Source organism: Zosterops lateralis (genome assembly GCF_965231275.1).
Source record: "Zosterops lateralis genome assembly, chromosome: 24".
In the NCBI taxonomy this organism is placed as follows: domain Eukaryota; kingdom Metazoa; phylum Chordata; class Aves; order Passeriformes; family Zosteropidae; genus Zosterops; species Zosterops lateralis.
In genome coordinates this window covers 5,328,035-5,348,202 of record NC_139784.1, presented here as the reverse complement: position 1 = coordinate 5,348,202, position 20,168 = coordinate 5,328,035, and the positions used below count along the sequence as shown (strand labels likewise).

General features: G+C 59.9%; 1 protein-coding gene across 2 annotated transcripts in view; it reads left to right on the top strand.

The window, feature by feature from the left end:
• Positions 1 to 12,368: 12,368 nt before the first annotated feature.
• The window catches only part of TBKBP1 (TBK1 binding protein 1), a gene marked incomplete at both ends in the record, with an annotated part of 13,156 nt that continues 5,356 nt past the window's right edge, over positions 12,369 to 20,168 (top strand). For both annotated transcript variants that reach the window (XM_083877660.1, XM_083877659.1), the window contains 6 exons: positions 12,369 to 12,590; positions 12,668 to 12,790; positions 12,884 to 12,988; positions 13,820 to 13,961; positions 14,507 to 14,667; positions 15,714 to 15,763. In XM_083877660.1, coding sequence (XP_083733786.1) covers positions 12,369 to 12,590; positions 12,668 to 12,790; positions 12,884 to 12,988; positions 13,820 to 13,961; positions 14,507 to 14,667; positions 15,714 to 15,763 — 803 coding nt within the window. The remainder of the gene's footprint in view (positions 12,591 to 12,667; positions 12,791 to 12,883; positions 12,989 to 13,819; positions 13,962 to 14,506; positions 14,668 to 15,713; positions 15,764 to 20,168) is intronic.

Below are 20,168 nucleotides of genomic sequence, written 5' to 3'. Positions count from 1 at the left end.
ACACCCCAAAAAACCAAAAAAATCCCACAAAAAAAGCTCAAAAAAACCCAAAAAAATCCCACCAAAAAAAACCCCAAAAAACCCAAAAAAATCCCACAAAAAAACCCCAAAACCCAAAAAAAATCCCACAAAAAAACCCCCAAAACCAAATCCCACAAAAACCCCCCAAAAAACCCCAAAAAACAAACAAAAAAATCCCACAAAAAAAAAACCCTCCAAAAAACCCCAAAAAACCAAAAACAATCCCCAAAAAATCCCACAAAAAAAAAAAAAAAAAACAAAAAAAAAATCCCACAAAAAAACCCACAAAAAAATTATTTTTATTTTCCTTTTTTTCATTATTTTTATGATCATTATTCTTTTTTTTTCCGCTGCTGTTTCATTCCCCGGAGCCCGTGCCAGGCTCAGCCCCCGCTCGGAGCCGCCGTGGGAGGAACTGGAGTTTCCTCTGCGGGGGAACCCGAGTGACAGCGCTGTGTCACCCTGAGGTGACACCTGGGCCACCACCCCGGCCTGGGGACACCGGGAGCGTTCCCAGGATCATTCCCGGGGTTATTCCTGGGGTTATTCCAAGGATCCCCTAAAAGGGGAGGAAAAACTGATTTACTTTGGAAAAAGTGGCAAAAAAAAGAGTCAAAAGTGGATTTTGGAACCCCTGGAGGCGACACCTGTGCCACCACCCCGGCCCGGGGACACCGGGATTATTCCTGGGATCATTCCTGGGATCATTCCTGGGGTTGTTCCCAAGGTTATTCCCAAGGTTATTCCAAGGATCCCCTAAAAGGGGAGGAAAAACTGATTTTCTTTGGAAAAAGTGGCAAAAAAAAGAGTCAAAAGTAGATTTTGGAACCTTGGAGGTGACATCAGCCACCACCCCGGCCTGGGGACACCGGGATTATTCCAGGGATCATTCCTGGGGTCATTCCTGGGGTTATTCCCAAGGTTATTCCAAGGATCCCCTAAAAGGGGAGGAAAAACTGATTTACTTTGGAAAAAGTGGCCAAAAAATGAGTCAAAAGTGGGTTTTGGAACCCCTGGAGGTGACATCTGTGCCACCATGGAGGTGACATCTGTGCCACCACCCCGGCCCGGGGACACCGGGATTATTCCAGGGATCATTCCTGGGGTTTTATTCCCGGGGTCATTCCCGGGATTATTCCAAGGATCCCCTAAAAGAGGAAGAAAAACTGATTTTCTTTGGGAAAAGTGGCAAAAAATGAGTCAAAAGTGGATTTTGGAACCCCTGGAGGCGACACCTGTGCCACCACCCCGGCCTGGGGACACCGGGATTGTTCCTGGGGTTATTCCCGGGGTTATTCCCAGGGTTATTCCTGGGGTTATTCCAAGGATCCCCTAAAAGGGGAGGAAAAACTGATTTTCTTTGGAAAAAATGGCCAAAAAAATGAGTCAAAAAGTGGATTTTGGAACCCCTGGAGGTGACAACCCTGGCCTGGGGACACCGGGAGCATTCCCAGGATCATTCCTGGGGTTATTCCTGAGGTTATTCCCAAGGTTATTCCCAAGGTTATTCCAAGGATCCCCTAAAAGGGGAGGAAAAACTGATTTTCTTTGGGAAAAGTGGCAAAAAAAATGAGTCAAAAGTGGATTTTGGAACCTTGGAAGTGACACCTGTGCCACCACCCCGGCCTGGGGACACCGGGAGCATTCCCAGGATCATTCCCAGGATCATTCCCAGGTTTATTCCCAGGATCAGCAGATCCCAACTCTGGGTTTATCCAGGAGTGGGTTGATGGTCTCAGCTCTCCCCTAAAAGGAGGAAAAGCTGATTTTCCCTGGGCAAACCAAACCACGAGTGGGTTTTGGCGCCCGGGACATTCCCCCAGCTCTGTCCGGGCCCCGAGGGGACAAAGGACACCCCTGGGCCGGTGCCACCCCCGGGATTGTGACTTCCCAGCTGAGGGAATCCCCGTTTTGCCCCTTTTCTCTCCATGGCCGAGGTGGGTTTGCTTCTTCCAGGCCCTGGGGAGTGATGGGGAGTGACACATCCCTGGGACAGGGACAGGGGACATCCCTGGGACAGGGGACATCCCTGGGACAGGGACAGGGGACATCCCCGGGACAGGGACAAGGGACATCCCTGGGACAGGGACAGGGGACATTCCCGGGACAGGGACAGGGGACATCCCTGGGACAGGGACAGGGGACATTCCTGGGACAGGGACAAGGGACATCCCCGGGACAGGGACAGGGGACATTCCCGGGACAGGGACAAGGGACATCCCCGGGACAGGGACAGGGGACATTCCCGGGACAGGGACAAGGGACATTCCTGGGACAGGGACAAGGGACATTCCCAGGCCAGGGCTGTTCTCCCAGTCCAGGAATATTTTCCCATCTCACAGATGTTTTCCCATCTCAGGGGTATTTTCCCATCCCAGAAATATTTTCCCAGTCCAGGAATATTTTCCCATCCCAGGGTATTTTCTCAGGCCAGGGCTGTTCTCCCAATCCAGAGATATTTTCCCAATCCATGAATATTTTCCCAATCCTGGAATATTTCCCCATCCCAGGAACATTTTCCCATCTCAAGGATATTTTCCCAACCCAGGGATATTTTCCCAATCCAGGAATATTTCCCCAACCCAGGAATATTTTCCTAACTCAGAGATATTTTCCCAGGCCAGGGCTGTTCTCCCAATCCAGAGGTATTTTCTCAACCCAGAGATATTTCCCCATCCCAAGAATGTTTTCCCAACCCAGGGCCGGACCCCCTGGAAAACAATCCCAGGTTTCCCACACGAGGAACTCTCCACACAGACCCCTGGGGCTGGGGATGGAAATTCGTGTTCCCACCTCGGAAATCCTTGGACTGAGGGACCCAACATCCTCCAGGACGGGACTGAGGAGGGAACACACCCGGCAATGTCCCCGAGGATGATGAAGGCGATGTTTGAAGGGCTCAGTTGATGATCCCAGAGCATTTTTAGGCTTTCCAAGAGTCTGGATTTAGGAAGAACCCCGGCTCTCCTTCCCTGCTCTTCCCTGCTCTCCCTCATTCCCGGCCGTGGTTCCCCAGGCCTCACTCCCGACATGGATGGGAGTTAAATAATTCACAGATAATTCACTCCCGGAGCCGGGAATGCGGGAGGAGGCCGGGAATGAGCGCCGGGAACGGCCCCGGGCGTGGGGCAGGGCCGGGAGTGCAGGATGGAGGGGGAAAGGTGGATTTGAGTGGATTTGGGTGGATTTGGGTGGGTTTGGGTGGGTTTGGGGCGGTGGTGAAGGAGATGGAGCCCCCGGGCAGAGGAGGGGGTTGGTGTTCTTTGCTGCGGGCACAGAGGGATGGAGGGGGAGAGGAGAGAGGGGATTCCTGTCCCTATTCCTGTCCCCATTCCTGTCCCATTCCTGTCCCCATTCCTGTCCCTATTCCTGTCCCTATTCCTGCCTGAATCCCTGTCCTCACCCCTGCCTTCGTCCTTTCCCAAATCCCTGCCTGCATCCCTGTCCGAATCCTTGGCATCATCCCTGCCTGAATTCCTGCCTGTATCCCTGCCCTCATTCCTGCCGTCATCCTGTCCTCACCCCAGTCCTCATCCCTGGCTGAATCTCTGCCCGAATCCCTCCCAAATTCCTGCCTGCATCCCTGTCCTCATCTCTGCCTGCATCCCTGCCTGAATTCCTGCCTGAATCCCTGTCCTCATCCCTGCCTTCATCCTTGCCCAAATCCCTGGGTGTATCCCTGTCCTCATCCCCGCTCTCCTTCCTACTTGTATCCCTGCCCAAATCCCTTCCCTCATCCCTGTCCTTATCCTTGTCCCCACCCTTTCCCTCACCCCTTCCCTCATCCCTGTCCCCATCCCTGTCCCCATCCCTGTCCCCATCCCTGTCCCACCCCTGTCCCCATCCCTGTCCCCATCCCTGTCCCCATCCCTGTCCCCATCCCTGTCCCACCCCTGTCCCCACCCCTGTCCCCATCCCTGTCCCACCCCTGTCCCCACCCCTGTCCCCATCCCTGTCCCACCCCTGTCCCCATCCCTGTCCCCATCCCTGTCCCCACCCCTGTCCCCATCCCTGTCCCACCCCTGTCCCCACCCCTGTCCCCATCCCTGTCCCACCCCTGTCCCCACCCCTGTCCCCATCCCTGTCCCCATCCCTGTCCCCACCCCTGTCCCCATCCCTGTCCTCACCGTCCTCACCCTGTCCCCACCCGTCCCCACCCCTGTCCCCATCCCTGTCCCATCCCTTTCCTCACCCCATCTTCATCCCTGCTCTCATTCCTGCCTTCATCCCTGCCCCCACCCCTGTCCCCACCCCCGCCCCAGTCCCCGTTGCTGGCCGGGGAGGGAGGATTTCACCCCTTTTCCCGACAATCCCGGTGGGATCCGGCTGCAGAGGCACCTCCCACCCCTCGGGCCGTTCCTGCACCCCAAATATCCGGGGTCACCCCCAAACCCCCCCTCAGCCCCGGGGTCTGTCCCTTTGCTGATCCCAAACATTCCAGAGGGTGTCCCAGGGATCCTCCACCGGCCGGGGGGAACTTCAAACTTCCCAGAAAATGTTTGGGAAGAGAGAGGAAAAAAACACTCAGGGGATGGAGGGATGTTCACGGTGCTCCCTGATGGGGCTGCACGGAAAACTCAGCCTTGGGAAGAGCCGGGAATCCCCTGGGATTGGATCCAGTGGGTTCCATGGGATTGGATCCAGCAGATTCCATGGGATCCAGGGAATCCATGGGAATGGATCCAGTGGAGCCTATGGGATCCAGGGAATCCATGGGAATGGATCCAGTGGGTTCCATGGGATCCAGGGAATCCCATGGGGTTGGATCCAGGGAATCCATGGGATTAGATCCAGTGGGTTCCATGGGATCCAGGGAATCCATGGGGTTGGATCCAGAGGGTTCCATGGGATCCAGGGAATCCTGTGGGATGGGATCCAGGGAATCCATGGGATTGGATCCAGGGAATCCATGGAATTGGACCAGTGGGTTCCATGGGATCCAGGGAATCCATGGGATTGGATCCAGGGAATCCATGGAATTGGACCAGTGGGTTCCATGGGATCCAGGGGATCCATGGGATGAGTGAGGACCCCCAATCCCAGGGAAGGGCTCAGTGGAGAGACAATTCCAGCAGCAGTTTGGGATCCATCCCCTCCCTGTGCTCCTCCTCTCCACGCCCTGGGACCCTGCGACATCTCCCGGGGTGGCCCCGGGGTTTGTCCCCATCGGGGTTTGTCCCCATCGAGGTCTGTCCCCATCGGGGTTTGTCCCCATGGAGGTTTGTCCCCATCAGGGTGTGTCCCCATGGAGGTTTGTCCCCATCGAGGTTTGTCCCCAAGGAGTTTTGTCCCCATGGAGGTCTGTCCCCATGGAGGTTTGTCCCCATGGAGGTTTGTCCCCATGGAGGTTTGTCCCCAAGGAGTTTTGTCCCCATCGGGGTCTGTCCCCACGGCCCAGGCCCTCCTGTGCCCCTCGGGGAGTCCCTTTGGGGTCTGTGTCCATCCTCGAGGTTCCCTTTGCTTCCAAATTAACTCCCGACCTGACAGAAATCCTTCATTTGCACTTCAAAGCGCTTTGGCAGCAAATCCTCCGCAGGAGCTCCGGATTTTTATTTTAATTTCTTTTTTTTTTTTTTTTTTTTCCTTTTGCCGGGCTCTGTTTGCAGCAGATCCCGTCCCTGTGGATCCCGGATCCCAAAGGTGACACATTCCAGGAGATGTTTCCCAATCCCAGGCCATGAGATGTGTGATTTCCTGGTGGAAGCCCCCTGGTATTGGCCTCCCAAAATATTCCAGGCCTCCCAAAATATTCCAGGCCTCCCAAAATATTCCAGGCCTCCAGCTGGAGAGTTTTTGGCTCTGGTGAGAATCTCCTGGAATTTCGGCATCCCCAATTCCAGGGGTCTGTCCCTGCTCAGAGCACTGGATCCTCTCCAGGTTCTCCAGGGTGTCCAAGGCTCCATCCATTTCCAGATCCAGGAAAGGGAATCTGGATTTGGGAATCCCAGTTCGAAGCTTTCCTCCCTTCGATTCTCCTGATGGGACCCAAAATCCCCAGATGGATTTTCCAGCCATTCCTTTTCCCCTGCCACGGTCAGGACCAGGATTTCTCTGTGCTGACACCTCCCAGCTCGGCTCCCCCTCAGTGCCCACCCTGGGGCTGCTTTTACCCCCTCCAGTTCCTCCAGGAATGTCCAATTCCTGGAATGTCCCTTGGCAGGGAGGTTTGGAATGTCGGGGTCCTGCAGATTCCCCTTAGGGGGGCTCTGCTTCCCATTCCTGGCCCCTCCAGTGGGGTGGGATGAGGGGCCCCCATGGCAGGAACCCTGTGTCACCAGGGTCACCCAGAGCCATGGATGTGTCTGTGCTGTGGGTCTGTCCGTGCTGAGGGTCTGTCCATGCTGTGGGTCTGTCCCTGCTGTGGGTCTGTCCCTGCTGTGGGTCTGTCTGTGCTGTGGGTCTGTCCATGCTGTGGGTCTGTCCATGCTGTGGGTCTGTCCGTGCTGAGGGTCTGTCCATGCTGTGGGTCTGTCCGTGCTGTGGGTCTGTCCGTGCTGTGGGTCTGTCCATGCCGTGGGTCTGTCCCTGCTGTGGGTCTGTCTGTGCTGTGGGTCTGTCCTTGCCGTGGGTCTGTCCCTGCTGTGGGTCTGTCTGTGCTGTGGGTCTGTCCATGCCATAGATCCATCTGTGCCATTCCAGGGGGTCTCTGGGCATTGGGATGGCTCTGACCCCCCAGGGGGGCTGCAGGGGTCTGTCTGTCTGTGCTGTGGGTCTGTCTGTGCTGTGGGTCTGTCCGTGCTGTGGGTCTGTCCCTGCTGTGGGTCTGTCCCTGCTGTGGGTCTGTCTGTGCTGTGGGTCTGTCCGTGCTGTGGGTCTGTCCTTGCCATGGGTCTGTCCCTGCTGTGGGTCTGTCCGTGCTGTGGGTCTGTCTGTGCTGTGGGTCTGTCCATGCCATGGATCCATCTGTGCCATTCCAGGGGGTCTGTGGGCAGTGGAATGGCCCTGACCCCCCCAGGGGGGGCTGCAGGGGGTCTGTCACTATTGGGGACACGAAAAGAACCGCACTCATCCATCAGGTTGAAGTGAGGAAAAAAACGGGGCAGTTTATTGTGATTTAGGGGTTTTATAGGATTAGGAATTTGGTCGAGGATTGGTAGAGGAGAGGAACACCTCTCTGACCCCAGTGGTGAATCCAGAAGTCCGTCACTGAGAGGAATGAAAACAATCTACATCGTTTTGAGAGACTCCAGGAAAAGTATGTGAACAATCATCAGAAGGCTAAAGACCAGGGTGACACAGGTCTGTCCATGCCGTGGGTCTGTCCATGCCATGGATCCATCTGGGTCATTCCAGGGAATCTCTGGGCACTGGGATGGCCTTGACCCCCCCAGGGGGGCTGCAGGGGTCTGTCTGTCCATGCTGTGGGTCCATCTGTGCCAGTCCAGGGAATCTGTGAGCACTGGGATGGCCCTGACTCCCCCAGGGGGGCTGCAGGGGTCTGTCTGTCTCATAGATCCCACCCGTGGCATTACAGAGGATCTGTAGGCGATGGAATGGCACTGATCCCCCCCAGGGGGGCTGTAGGGGGTCTGTCCATGCCGTGGGTCCATCTGTGCCATTCCAGGGGGTCTGTGGGCACTGGGATGGCCCTGACTCTGCCAAGGGGGCTGCAGGGGTCTGTCTGTCCCATGGATCCACCTGTGGCTTTCCATGGGATCTGTGAGCACTGGGATGGCCCTGACCCCACCAGGGGGGCTGCAGGGGGTCTGTTTGTGCCATGAGTCTGTCTGTGCCAGTCCAGGGGATCCGTGGGCATTGGGATGGTCCTGACCCCACCAGGGGGGTTGTAGGGGGTCTGTCCATGGCATGGACCCATCTGTGCCATTCCAGGGGATCCGTGGGCACGGCTCCAGCCCTGACTCCCCTCCCCAGGGGTCTGTCCATGCCGTGGGTCTGTCTGTGCCAGTCCAGGGGGTCTCTGGGCACAGGTCCGGCCCTCACTCCCCTCCCCGGGGGTCTGTCCCGCGGAGCCCCCCGCAGCCGCGGTGAAAAGCAGAGCAGCTATAAATAACCCAGCGCAGCCCAGGGAAAAGCTGTAATTCCATAATGGAAGCGGCTCCCAGAACAATTCAGGGAATAAAACGCTCGGGAAGGGAGGTGGGGAGGGGGGGTTCGGGGGGCGGGGGCAGCGCTGGAGGGGGGGGAGCCCAGCCCAGCCCCCACTGGCGGGGCTGCCGAGCCCGGGGATGGAGAGAGAACCCCCCGGCCCCGCGACCACCTTTGGGGGATTCTCGGTGCTCGGGAGAGACCCGGGCCCGGTGAAGCACAAACCATGGGAGGGGATTCGGGAGCCGGAGCATCCCCGGTCCCGGCCGTGCCCCGGGGCGGGGGGGGGGTCACAGCCCCGGCGCGTGGCGGGGGAGGGGCCGCCCCCTGCCCACGTGGTGTGTCGGTGTCTCCGGGAGCGGAAGAAAACGGCGGCGGGGCCGGAGCTGCGGCGGGGAGAGCCGGGAACGGGAACGGGAGCGGCAGCGGAGCCGGCGGGGCGGGGACGGAGCCGCAGCCCCGGCCCGGGGGGCGCCGCAGCGCAGCAGCAGCGCCGGTGAGTGCGGGGCCTGCCCGGCCCGGCCCGGCCCGGCCCGGGGGCAGCGGGGGGAACGGGGGGAACGGGGGGCTGCCCCCGCCCCACCGGGCCTGGCCTCTCTCTTCTCCCGTCACTGCGCGACCCCGGCCCCGGCCGGAGCATCATCTCCCCCTGCTTCATCTTCATCCCCATCCCCATCCCATCCCCATCCCCATCCCCGGCTGGTTTCGCATCTTCATCCCCATCCCCGGTTCCGTGCGCGTCTCCACCCGTGGTTCCAACCCGCTTCTACCCCCATCCCCTGCTCCATTCCCATCCCCTGCTCCTTCCTCATACTCATCCCCTGCTCCTGCTCTATCCTCATCCTAATCCCTTGCTCCATCCTCATCCCCTGCTCCATCCCCATCGCCATCCCCTGCTTCATTCCCATCCCCTGCTCCTGGTCTATCCTCATCCCCATCCCCTGCTCCATCCCCATCTCCTGCTCCAACCCCATCCCCTGTTCCATCTCCTGCTCCATTCCCATCTCCTCATTCCCATCCCCTGTTCCATCCCCATCCCCTGTTCCATCCCCATCCCCTGCTCCATTCCCATCTCCCCATCCCCATCTCCCCATCCCCATCCCCTGTTCCCGTCCCGGCTCCGCCCCGGCCCCTCCTGCGTTTCCGTCCCCCGCCCGCCGCCCCCCGGTTGGGCTCGTTGCGGCCCCGGTTGGGCTCGGGGGGGCCCTGGCGGTACCGGCCCGGCCCGGGGGCGTTCGGGGACTCTTACCCGGCGGTTCCGGGGCCGCCGCAGGCCGGACCCCCCCCCTGGGCTCACCCCATAGCGACCCCCGTTCACCGGGCCCGGGAGCGCTCGACCCGTCCCCGTTTCCCCGCCGGTTCTCCCGGTTCTCCCCCGGTTCTCCCCCGGTTCTCCCCCGGTTCTCCCCCGGTTCCATGCCCGTGGTGGTGCCCCCAGCCCCCCCAGCCCCCCAGAACCGGGACAGCCCCCGGGGGGTCCCAGCAATGAGGAGGGGGCTCGTCCTGCCCGCGGTCACTGAGGGTCAGGGCAGGGGGGCTGCCCTAGGCCGGGTCCTACCGAGAGCCTCCTGCCCACCCCAAAAGGGGTTTGTGGGGGGGGAAAGCCTTGACCCCAACCCGGGTGGGTGCCAGTGGCCTGGCAGCACCCAGAGCCTGGCACATCCTGTTCCCATCCCCATCCCCATTCTCATTCCCATCCCCATCATCCCCATGTCCATCCACATTCCCATTCCCATTCCCATCCCCATCCCCATCATCCCTGTCCTCATCCCCATCCCCATCCCCATCCCCATCCCCATCCCCATCATCCCTGTCCTCATCCCCATGTCCATCCCCATTCCCATCCCCATCCCCATCATCCCTGTCCTCATCCCCATCCCCATCCCCATCCCCATCCCCATCCCCATCATCCCTGTCCTCATCCCCATGTCCATCCACATTCCCATTCCCATCCCCATTCCTGTCCCCAATCCATCCCCATTCCCATCATCCCCATCCTCATCCCCATCCCCACTCCTGTCTTCATCCCCATCCCCATCCTCATCCCCATCATCCCCATCCCATCCCCATCCTCATCCCCATTCCCATTCCCATCATCCTTGTCCTCATCCCCGTCTCCATCCCCATTCCTGTCCCTATCCTTATCCTCATCCTCACTCTTGTCCCCATCCCCATCCCATCCCCACTCCCATTCCTGTCCCCATTCCATCCCCATTCCTATCCCCATTCCCATCATCCCCGTCCTCATCCCCATGTCCATCCCCATCCCCGTCCCTGTCCCCATTCCAGCCGAGCCCTCGGGCAGTTTCCCACTCCCGGGACAATCCCAGCCTCATTTTTCCTTTTTCTTTTTTTTTCCCCAGGGATTTTTAGTCCTGGAGGAGGAGCCGGGAGCGGCGGGGACTCTGCCCGGACCCCGCTGGGAGCAGCTCCTCCTCCCGCCGCTCCTGCCGTGCCCGATGTGCGGGGCTGTCACCCCTGAGAGGAGCCTGTGCCACCCCCCTGTGTCACCCTCCTGTGCCACCCCCCCGTGACACGCCCGTGACACGCCCGTGACACGCCCGCAGCCCTGCCCAGCCCGCGCCCCTTCGCCCCGCGCCCGGGGCCCGCCCCAAGGCAAGTGTCCCCGCGGGGAAACTGAGGCACGGCGCCCTGGGGACCAGCGGGGACAGCCCGAGGAGCCCCGGGCCGGCCTGGGGGACACACAGAATGGGGGACAAAGGGTGTGTGGTCTGGGACCCCCCTCCCAACCAGAGCTCTGGGGGTCTTAAATCTGGGAAGCTCAGCAGAGCTTGGGGGTGCCTCAGTTTCCCCAGGGGGGTGATCTGCCCCTTGGGGGTGCCTCAGTTTCCCCAGGGGGATGATCTGCCCCTTGGGGGTGCCTCAGTTTCCCCAGGGGGGTGATCTGCCCCTTGGGGGTGCCTCAGTTTCCCCAGGGGGTGATCTGCCCCTTGGGGCAGAGGTCTGTCCCCTGTGTCACCGCCCTGGGGGTGGATTCCAGCCCCCTGGAGGGGTCACTCTGTGATTTCTCCTCTGTGATTTCTCCCCCCAGCCGCCCCCAGCACCCCGGGCCGGGCTGTCCCCCGGGGCTCCAGGGACAGCGCTGTCCCCTCCCCGTCCCCCCGCAGCTCTCCCCTCCCTGTGCCGGCTCCGAGCCATCAATGATCCGTGCGGGGGCTCCAGGTGTCTGCCCGGGCTGTGCCCGCCGGGCTGGGACAGGGGGAACGGGCCGGAGCGGGCTCAGCTCCTTCCAGACGCTGTTCCCACATCCCGGGAAAGCACCGCGAGGAGGAGGCGGGTTTGGGGAGGTTCAGTCATCCCCAGAGCCTCGTGTGGGGGGCAGAGCGGGGCGGGATCCCCCGGGAGGGGTTTGGGGACAGCGCTGAGAGGCGGCTCCGGTATTTAGGGCAGGCGGAGAGAGGCGTGGGAGGCCCGGGAGCGGCTCCCGTGAGCTCGGGGAGGGAGGAGGGAGGGACAGGCACCACCGGCCGCTATTTCTGGTGCTGGTTCCCGGGAGGGGACGGGCAGGAAAGTCACCGTGTCCCCCCCACAACCTCGGGGGGCTCTGTGGGGGTGATCCCACCCTCTGATGGAGCCTGGGGGGTGTCAGGACCTCTGTGCCCCCTTGGGGATGGAGGGGATGGAGGTGATGGCAGAGAAGGAGAGGATGGAGGTGATGGCAGGGAAAGAGGGGATGGAGGGGATGGCAGGGAAAGAGGGATGGAGGTGATGGCAGGGAAAGAGGGATGGAGGTGATGGCAGGGAAAGAGGGATGGAGGTGATGGCAGGGAAAGAGAGGATGGCATGGAAATAGGGGATGGAGGTGATGGCAGGGAAAGAGGGATGGAGGTGATGGCATGGGAAGAGGGGATGGAGGTGATGTTATGGAAGAGAGGATGGAGGTGATGGCAGGGAAAGAGGGATGGAGGTGATGGCAGGGAAAGAGGGATGGAGGTGATGGCAGGGAAAGAGGGATGGAGGTGATGGCATGGGAAGAGGGGATGGAGGTGATGGCATGGGAAGAGAGGATGGAGGGGATGGCAGGGAAAGAGGGGATGGAGGTGATGGCATGGGAAGAGAGGATGGAGGTGATGGCAGGGAAATAGAGGATGGAGGTGATGGCAGGGAAAGAGAGGATGGAGGTGATGGCACAGTCCCTTTGTCACCACAGGGGACAGCGTGGCATTGGAGCCGCTGCTGGTGGCAGCTCCTGGTGCTGTCCCCCGCTGTCCCCGGGACAAGCTGAGCTCCCCCAGTGTCCCACCCCCGTGTCCCTCCCTCGGTGTCCCCACAGGCAGGACATGGACTCCATGTTCGAGGACGACATCAGCATCCTGACTCAGGAGGCGCTGGGGCCGGACGAGGACTGGCTGGACAGCCCCAACACGGACCTGTCCGGGGAGATGTGCTCGGCCTCGCACTTCGCCCTCATCACCGCCTACGACGACATCAAGAACCGCCTGACGGGGCTGGAGAGGGAGAACTCCACCCTCAAGCGCCGCCTCAAGATGTACGAGGTCAAGGTGAGGGGTCTGGGGGAGCCTCCAGGGGGTTTTTGGGGTTGGGGGGACCCCTCTGACCGCCTGTCCTGTGTCTGCAGTACCCCCTGATCGGTGAGTTTGGAGAGGAGCACATCTTCTCCCTCTACGAGGCCAAGGAGAACTCGCTGCTCAAGAGCGAGAAGGCGTCGCTGCAGCAGCAGCTCAACCAGTTCCAGCACGAGGTGAGCAGGTCAGGGGGCTCGGGGAGGGGGTTTGGGGGGGTCCACGAGCTGCTCTCCCACCCCTAAACCCCCTCCACCTTCCCCCCCCGGCAGCTGCAGAAGAGCAAAGAGCGGGAGGAGCAGCTGGAGGAGATGATCCAGGCCTACGAGAAGCTCTGCGTGGAGAAGGCGGACCTGGAGACGGAGCTGGGGGAGATGGTGGGTGACAGGGGCCATGGAGGGGACAGCAGGGGACAGCAGGGGACAGCAGGGTCACCTTTCCAGGATGGTGGGTGACAGGGACCATGGAGGGGACAGCAGGGGACAGCAGGGGACAGCAGGGTCACCTTTCCAGGATGGTGGGTGACAGGCACCACAGAGGGGACAGCAGGGGACAGCAGGGGACAGCAGGGGACAGCAGGGTCACCTTCCCGGGATGGTGAATGACAGACCCCACAGAAGGGTCCCCTTCCCTTCTCCATGACAGCAGCCAGGCCCGTGGTGTCCCCATCCTTGGGGACACACAAGGTTGGGGGGGCTTCAGGCCACATTTGGGGTTTTAGGGGTGCTCAGATTTTGGGATGTTCAGATTTAGGGATGTTCAGATTTTGGGATGTTCAGATTTGGGGTTGCTCAGATTTAGGAATGTTCAGATTTAGGAATGTTCAGATTTAGGAATGTTCAGATTTAGGAATGTTCAGATTTAGAGATGTTCAGATTTAGAGATGTTCAGATTTTGGCATACTGAGATTTAGGGATACTCAAATTCAGGGATGCTCAGATTTAGGGATGTTCAGATTTAGAGATATTCAGATTTATCCATTTTCCTGCTCCTGCCCTGCTGGATGACCCCAGTTCTGCTGTCCCTGTCTCAGGCTCAGCTGGGCACCCCCAGCTCCCCTTTCCCATCCAGGGACCCTCTCCTGCCATTCCACTGTCACCACACCGATCCCACCCCAAAAACCACCCCCAAATCCCGGTGTGCCGGGCTGGGAGAGGGGCAGAACGAGCCCCCAGGAGGTGACACAGCCCTGTCCCCTCCTCTCCCAGCGAGCCCTGGTGGAGACTCACCTGAGCCGCATCCGGAGCCTGGAGCAGCAGCTGCGACAACGCGACAGCGGCGCCTTCCCCGGGCTGGGCCCTCAGGACGTGCCTTTCATCGCCCTGCACCCCAACCCCGGCCTGAGTCACGGTGAGCCGCCCCTTCCTCACCCCCCTGAGACCCCCAGGACCCTCCTGGTACCCTCCTGGACCCCCCAGGACCCCCCAGGAGCCCCCGGGACCCCCTTGAGATTCCCCAGGACCCCTCAGGACCCCCTGGGAGCCGCCAGGAGCCCCCAGGACCCCTCGGGAGCCCACAGGACCCCCAGGACCCCCCTGAGACCCCCCTGAGACCCCCCAGGACCCCCTGAGACTCCCCAGGCCCTCCCAGGACCCCCCAGGAGCCCTCAGGACCCCCTGGGAGCCCCCAGGACCCTTCAGGACCCCCCAGGGGAGCCGCCAGGAGCCCCCAGGACCCCCCAGGACCCCTCGGGACTCCCCAGGACCCCCCAGGACCCCCTGAGACCCCCCAGGAGCCCTCGGGAGCCCCCAGGACCCCCCAGGACCCCCCAGGACCCCTCGGGACCCTCCAGGACCCCTCAGGACCCCCCAGGACCCCCCAGGACCCCTCAGGACCCCCTGGGAGCCGCCAGGACCCCCAGGACCCCCAGGGGCTGAGCCGAGCGGTGCCCGCAGTGCTGGAGCGAGCCGGGGGCTGGCAGAGCCGGGGGCTGGAGGCCGAGCTGGAGGCGGCGCGGCAGGAGAACCAGCGAGCCCAGCACCGCGAGGAGCATCTCAAGGCCGAGTGCGAGAGGCTGCAGGCAGAGCTCAAACACCTGCAGGACACCCGGGAGCAGGTGATGGGGATGGGGCGGGGGTCGTGGGGGGCATCCCGAGTGGTGGGTGGGGAGGGGGGGCTGGGAAATGGGATGGGGATGGCCCTGGGGAGCACCCCCAGTGCTGGGTGGGGGGATTTGGGTGATGAGGGGGATCTGGGAGCAGGTACAGAGCAGGGTCTGACCCTACAGGACCCCTCCCCATCCCCGGGCTGGGGGTCTGGGTGATGAGGGGGGTCTGGGAACAGGTGATGAGGCGGGGGGTGGTCATGGGGAGCACCCCGAGTTGTCGGTTGGGAGGGGGGTTGGGTGATCAGGGGGTCTGGGAGCAGGTACACAGCAGGGTCTGACCCCACAGGACCCCTCCCCATACCCAGGTTGGGGGTCTGGGTGGTGAGAGGGGTTTGGGAGCAGATAATGGGGAGGGGGGTGGTCGTGGGGAGCACCCTGAGTCTTCAGTGGGGGAGTTGGGTGGTGAGAGGGGTCTGGGAGATGGGGTGGGGATGGCCCTGGGGAGAACCCCCAGTGCTGGGTGAGGGGATTTGGGTGATGAGGGGGGTCTGGGAGCAGGTAATGGGGTGGGGGTGGCCATGGGGAGAACCCCCAGTGCTGGGTGAGGGGATTTGGGTGATGAGGGGGGTCTGGGAGCAGGTAATGGGGTGGGGGTGGCCATGGAGAGCACCCCGAGTCATCGGCTGAGGGGGTTTGGGTGGTGAGGGGGGTGTGGGATCAGCTGTGGGGCAGAGTCTGACCCCACAGGACCCCCCCCTATTCTCGGGGTGTGGGGGTCTGGGTGCTGAGGGGGGTCTGGAAGCAGCTATGGGACAGGGTCTGACCCCACAGGACCCCCCTTATCCTCAGTGATTGGGATTTGGGTGCTGGGGGGTGTCTGGGAGAAGGTGATGGGGCAGGGGGTGGTTGTAGGGAGCACCCCAATTCATCGGCTGGGGGGGTTTGAGTGATGAGGGGGGTCTGGGTGCAGGTACAGAGCAGGGTCTGACCCCACAGGACCCCTCCCCATCCCCAGGGTGGGGTCCTGGGGCTCACTGTGGCTCTGCTGTCCCCAGGAGCAGTCAGAGCGGGACATGGCCTGGGTGAAGAAGGTGGGCGACGACCAGTAAGTGCTGGGAGGGGACTGGGAGGGGTGGGGACACAGGACCAGCTGTGGGGACACAGGGACAGGCTGTGGGGACACAGGGACAGGCTGTAGGGACACAGGACTGGCTGTGGGGCACAATGGGTCACCCCACACCTTTGGGTGGGGTCCCAGGGAACTCCCCTCATTGAAATGCTGCAGTGGGGGGATCCCACACCCCAAAATCACCTGCTGTGGCCCAGGGGTTTGGAACCGAGCTGAGCAGGGCTGCAGGCATGGGGTGTCCAGTGCCAAACGTCCCAGTGTCAGGTGCCCAGTTCCCACTGTCCAGTTCCCAGTGCCAAGTGTTGTCCTGATACCTGGTGTCCAGTGTCTGGTGTTCAGTTCCTGGTACCCAGTGCCTGGTGCCATGTATTGTCCCAATGTCCGGTGCCCCGATCCCAGTGTCCGTGCCTTGTCCCAGTGTTTGGTGTCCAGATCCCAGTGTCCAGTGCCCCCTGCTGAGTGTTGTCCCAGTGCCTGATGCCTGGTGCCCAGTGCTGGGTGCCGTGTGTTGTCCCTGTGCCCAGTGCCCCGTGCTGTGCCTTGTCCTGGTGCCCTGTACCCAGTGTCCAGTGTCCGGTGCCCGGTGTCCGTGCCTTGTCCCAGTCCCCAGTGCCTGGTGCCATGCATTGTCCCAGTAATCTGTTCCCAGTGCCAAGTGTTGTCCCAGTACCTGGTGCCCGGTGCCCGGTACCATGTATTGTTCCAGCATCTGGTGCCCCAATCCCAGTGTCCGTGCCTTGTCCCAGTGCTCGGTGTCCAGTTCCCAGTGCCCAGTGCCAAGTGTTGTCCCGGTAGCTGGTGTCCAGTTCCCAGTGCTGGGTGTCATGTGTTGTCCCCATACCCGGAGCCCTGTGCTGTACCATATCCGAGTGCCCTGGTACCCAGTGCCCGGTGTCCAGTGCCATGCATTGTCCCAGTGTCCTGTGCCCCAGTCCCAGTGTCCATGCCTTGTCCCAGTGCTTGGTGTCGGGTTCCCAGTGCCCTGTGCCAAGTGTTGTCCCGGTGCCCAGTGCCGGGTGCCATGTGTTGTCCCAGTGCCGGGTGCCCTGTGCCATATCCTGCTGCCCTGTACCCAGTGCCCGGTGTCTGGTGCCCTGTACCCAGAGCTTGTTGCCCAGTGTCCGTGCCTTGTCCAGTGCTCTGTATGCAGTGCCCTGTGCCCTGTGCCCAGTGCCCAGTGCCCGGTGCCCGTGTCTTGTCCCAGTCCCCAGTGCCCGGTGCCATGCACTGTCCCGGTGTCCAGTGCCCAGTGCCCAGTGCCCAGTGCCCAGTGTCCGTGCATTGTCCCCGTGCCCAGTGCTCAGTGTCCCGTTCCCAGTGTCCTGTTCCTGGTTCCCAGTGCTGGGTGCTGTGCCTTGTCCCTGTGCCCGGTGCCCAGTTCCCAGTGTCTGGTTCCTGGTTCCCAGTGCTGGGTACTGTGTTGTCCCAGCGCCCGGTGCCCGTGCCTTGTCCCGGTACCCGGTACCCGGTGCTGGGTGCCATTCGTTGTCCCGGTGCCCGTGTCCTGTCCCGGTGCCCGGTGCTCGGTGCCGCCTGCAGAGGGCACTGACGGCTCGCGGCTGCCGAGCGAGCGCCACCGAGGGGCCCCGAGCGGCACCGAGTGACACCGAGGGTCCCCAGCCGTCACCGTGCAGCCCCAACCCGCGCCACCCCGGTGGCACCAATCCGTGCAAACCAAACCGAACCGAACCGAACCAAGCCAAGCCAAGCCAAGCCAAGCCAAGCCAAGCCAAGCCAAGCCAAGCCAAACCAAACCAAACCAAGCCAAACCAAACCATCCCCAGCCCCAGGCACGGATCCATCCCCATCTCGGGCAGTCCCAGGAGCGTTTCCCAGCCCTCTGGAGGGGCCGTTCCATCCCGGTCTCTGTTCCCATCCCGGTCTCTGTTCCCAACCCCACAGGAGAATTTCCTCTGCCCGGTTTCGGGTGCCAGTGCTGGGGGCAGGTCCCTCCTCTGTCCCTCATTGTCACCTCCCGGTGTCCCCTCGGAGGCAGCCACGAGTTCCAGGGGCTCCCCCGGGCACTGTGGGGTTGCTGGGACGGGCACTTGGAGCCCACGGATTTGGGATTTTGTGTCAAAACATCCCAAATCTGGGGAGAGATGAGGGGAGACGGTGCCTTGGCCAGACCCCCTGAGCCCCCAAGGGCTGATGGTGGCACCGAGGTGGTGACAGTGTCCCCAGATCCATTAAACAGCCAAAGGTGGCACCAAGGTGATGACAGTGTCCCTAAATCCCTCAAACCCCAAAGGTGGCACCAAGGTGGTGACAGTGTCCCCAGACCCCTCAAACCCCAAGGCCTCATGGTGTCCCCAAGGCAGGGTTGATGTCCCCAAGGCAGGGGCAATGTCCCCAGGGCGGTGTCCCCAAGGCAGGGGAGATGTCCCCAATGCAGGGATGATGTCCTCAAGGCAGGGGTGGTGTCCCCAAGGCAGGGGTGGTGTCCCCAAGGCAGGGACAGTGTCCCCAAGGCAGGGACAGTGTCCCCAAGGTGATGTCCCCAAGGCAGGGATGATGTCCTTGAGGCAGGGAGATGTCCCTGGATGTCCCCAAGGCAGGGGCAATGTGCCCAAGGTAGAGGCCCATGTCCCCAAGGCAGGGACAATATCCCCAAGTCAGGAATGATGTCCCCAAGTCAGGGTGGTGTCCCCAAGGCAGGGACAATATCCCCAAGGCAGAGATGGTGCCCCCAAGTCAGGGTGGTGTCCCCAAGTCAGGGATGATGTCCCCAAGGCAGGGACGATGTCCCCAAGTCAGGACGGTGTCCCCAAGGCAGGGACAATGTCCCCGCTTTAACTCAGCCTCGTTCCCTCCCTGTCCCCAGCCCGGGCAGTGACAGCGGGGCTGAGCTGTGGACAGATCAGAGGTGACACTCGGGGCCGGGGAGGTGACACTCGGGGACAGGGAGGTGACATTCAGAGCCAGGGAGGTGACAGGCCTGGCTGTTGTTGGGGGGGCTGGATGTGTCCCCTCCTTTCCCAGAGGTGTTGGATGTTGTCACTGTTTCCTGTCGTCCCTGTGCAGATCAGAGTGTGGGAGATCCAGGCAGGGCTGGATCCTTCCCTGGGGGATTCCCATTGCTCCTTTCCCTTCCTTAATTCCTCTCATTTCCATAAAATTCCCTTTATTTCCAAAAATTTTCCCTTTATTTCCATAAAATTCCCTTTATTTCAAAAAAATTCCCTTTATTTCCAAAAAATTTCCTTTATTTCCATAAAATTCCCCTTATTTTTTTAAATCCCTTTATTACAAAAAAAAAAAATCATCCCTATATTTCCATAAAATTCCCTCTCCAGAGCTCACCCCCAGATTTCCTCCCCACAGAAATTAAAACACCTGAAATCTCCATTAACATCCCCCCCAAACCCCATAAGATCTTTATTTTTGACCCAAAATCTCTATTAACATCCCCCAAATCTTTATTTTTGAGCCCAAATTCACCAGGTTGGGATGGGGAAACTGAGGCAGGGCCCTCCCTGGGGACTGGATCCTTCCCTGAGGGGCTCCCATTGCTCTTTTCCCTTCCTTAATTCCCTTTATTTCCATAAAATTTCCAAAAAAAATCCCTTTATTTCCATAAAATTCCCTTTATTTCCATGAATTTCCCTTTATTTCCATAAAAAATCCCTTTATTTCCACTAAATTCCCCAGATTTCCTCCTCACCTCCTCTCAATACCCACCCAAAATCTCCATCAACATCCCCAAAATCTTTATTTTTGACCCAAAATCTCTATGAACAGCCCCAAAATCTTTATTTTTGACCCAAAATCTCTATGAACAGCCCCAAAATCTTTATTTTTGACCTGAAATCTCTATTAACATCCCCCAAATCTTTATTTTTGAGCCCAAATTCACCAGGTTGGGATGGGGAAACTGAGGCAGGGCCCTCCCCGGGGGCTCCTTCCCCCTTTCCCCAGGCGCAGCTTTTCCCTCCCGCGCTCTTTTCTTGCTGATTCAGCTCCTTTTTTTTTTTTTTTTTTGTCACCTGCTTCTCTTCACTGTTTTTGTTTTGTTTTGTTTTGTTTTTGGGGTTTTTTCGGGTGTGAAAAGCGCCTTATCGGCGTTTTCCATCTCTGGGTGATTTTCTGGTGTTCCTGCCTCAGTGTGTGTGGGGCCAGTCCTCATCTTCCTCTCTATTTTTATTTTATTTTTTTTTTCTTTTTTGGGGTTTCTTTCCTGAGGTTTAAACGTTTTATTTATTTCAATCTTCCTCTATTTTTTTTTTTTTTTTTTTTCTTTTTTGGGGTTTCTTTCCTGAGGTTTAAACGTTTTATTTATTTCAATCTTCCTCTATTTTTTTTTTTTTTTCTTTTTTGGGGTTTCTTTCCTGAGGTTTAAACTTTTTATTTTGGTTTTCTGATCTCCTTCTTACAAAAAGCT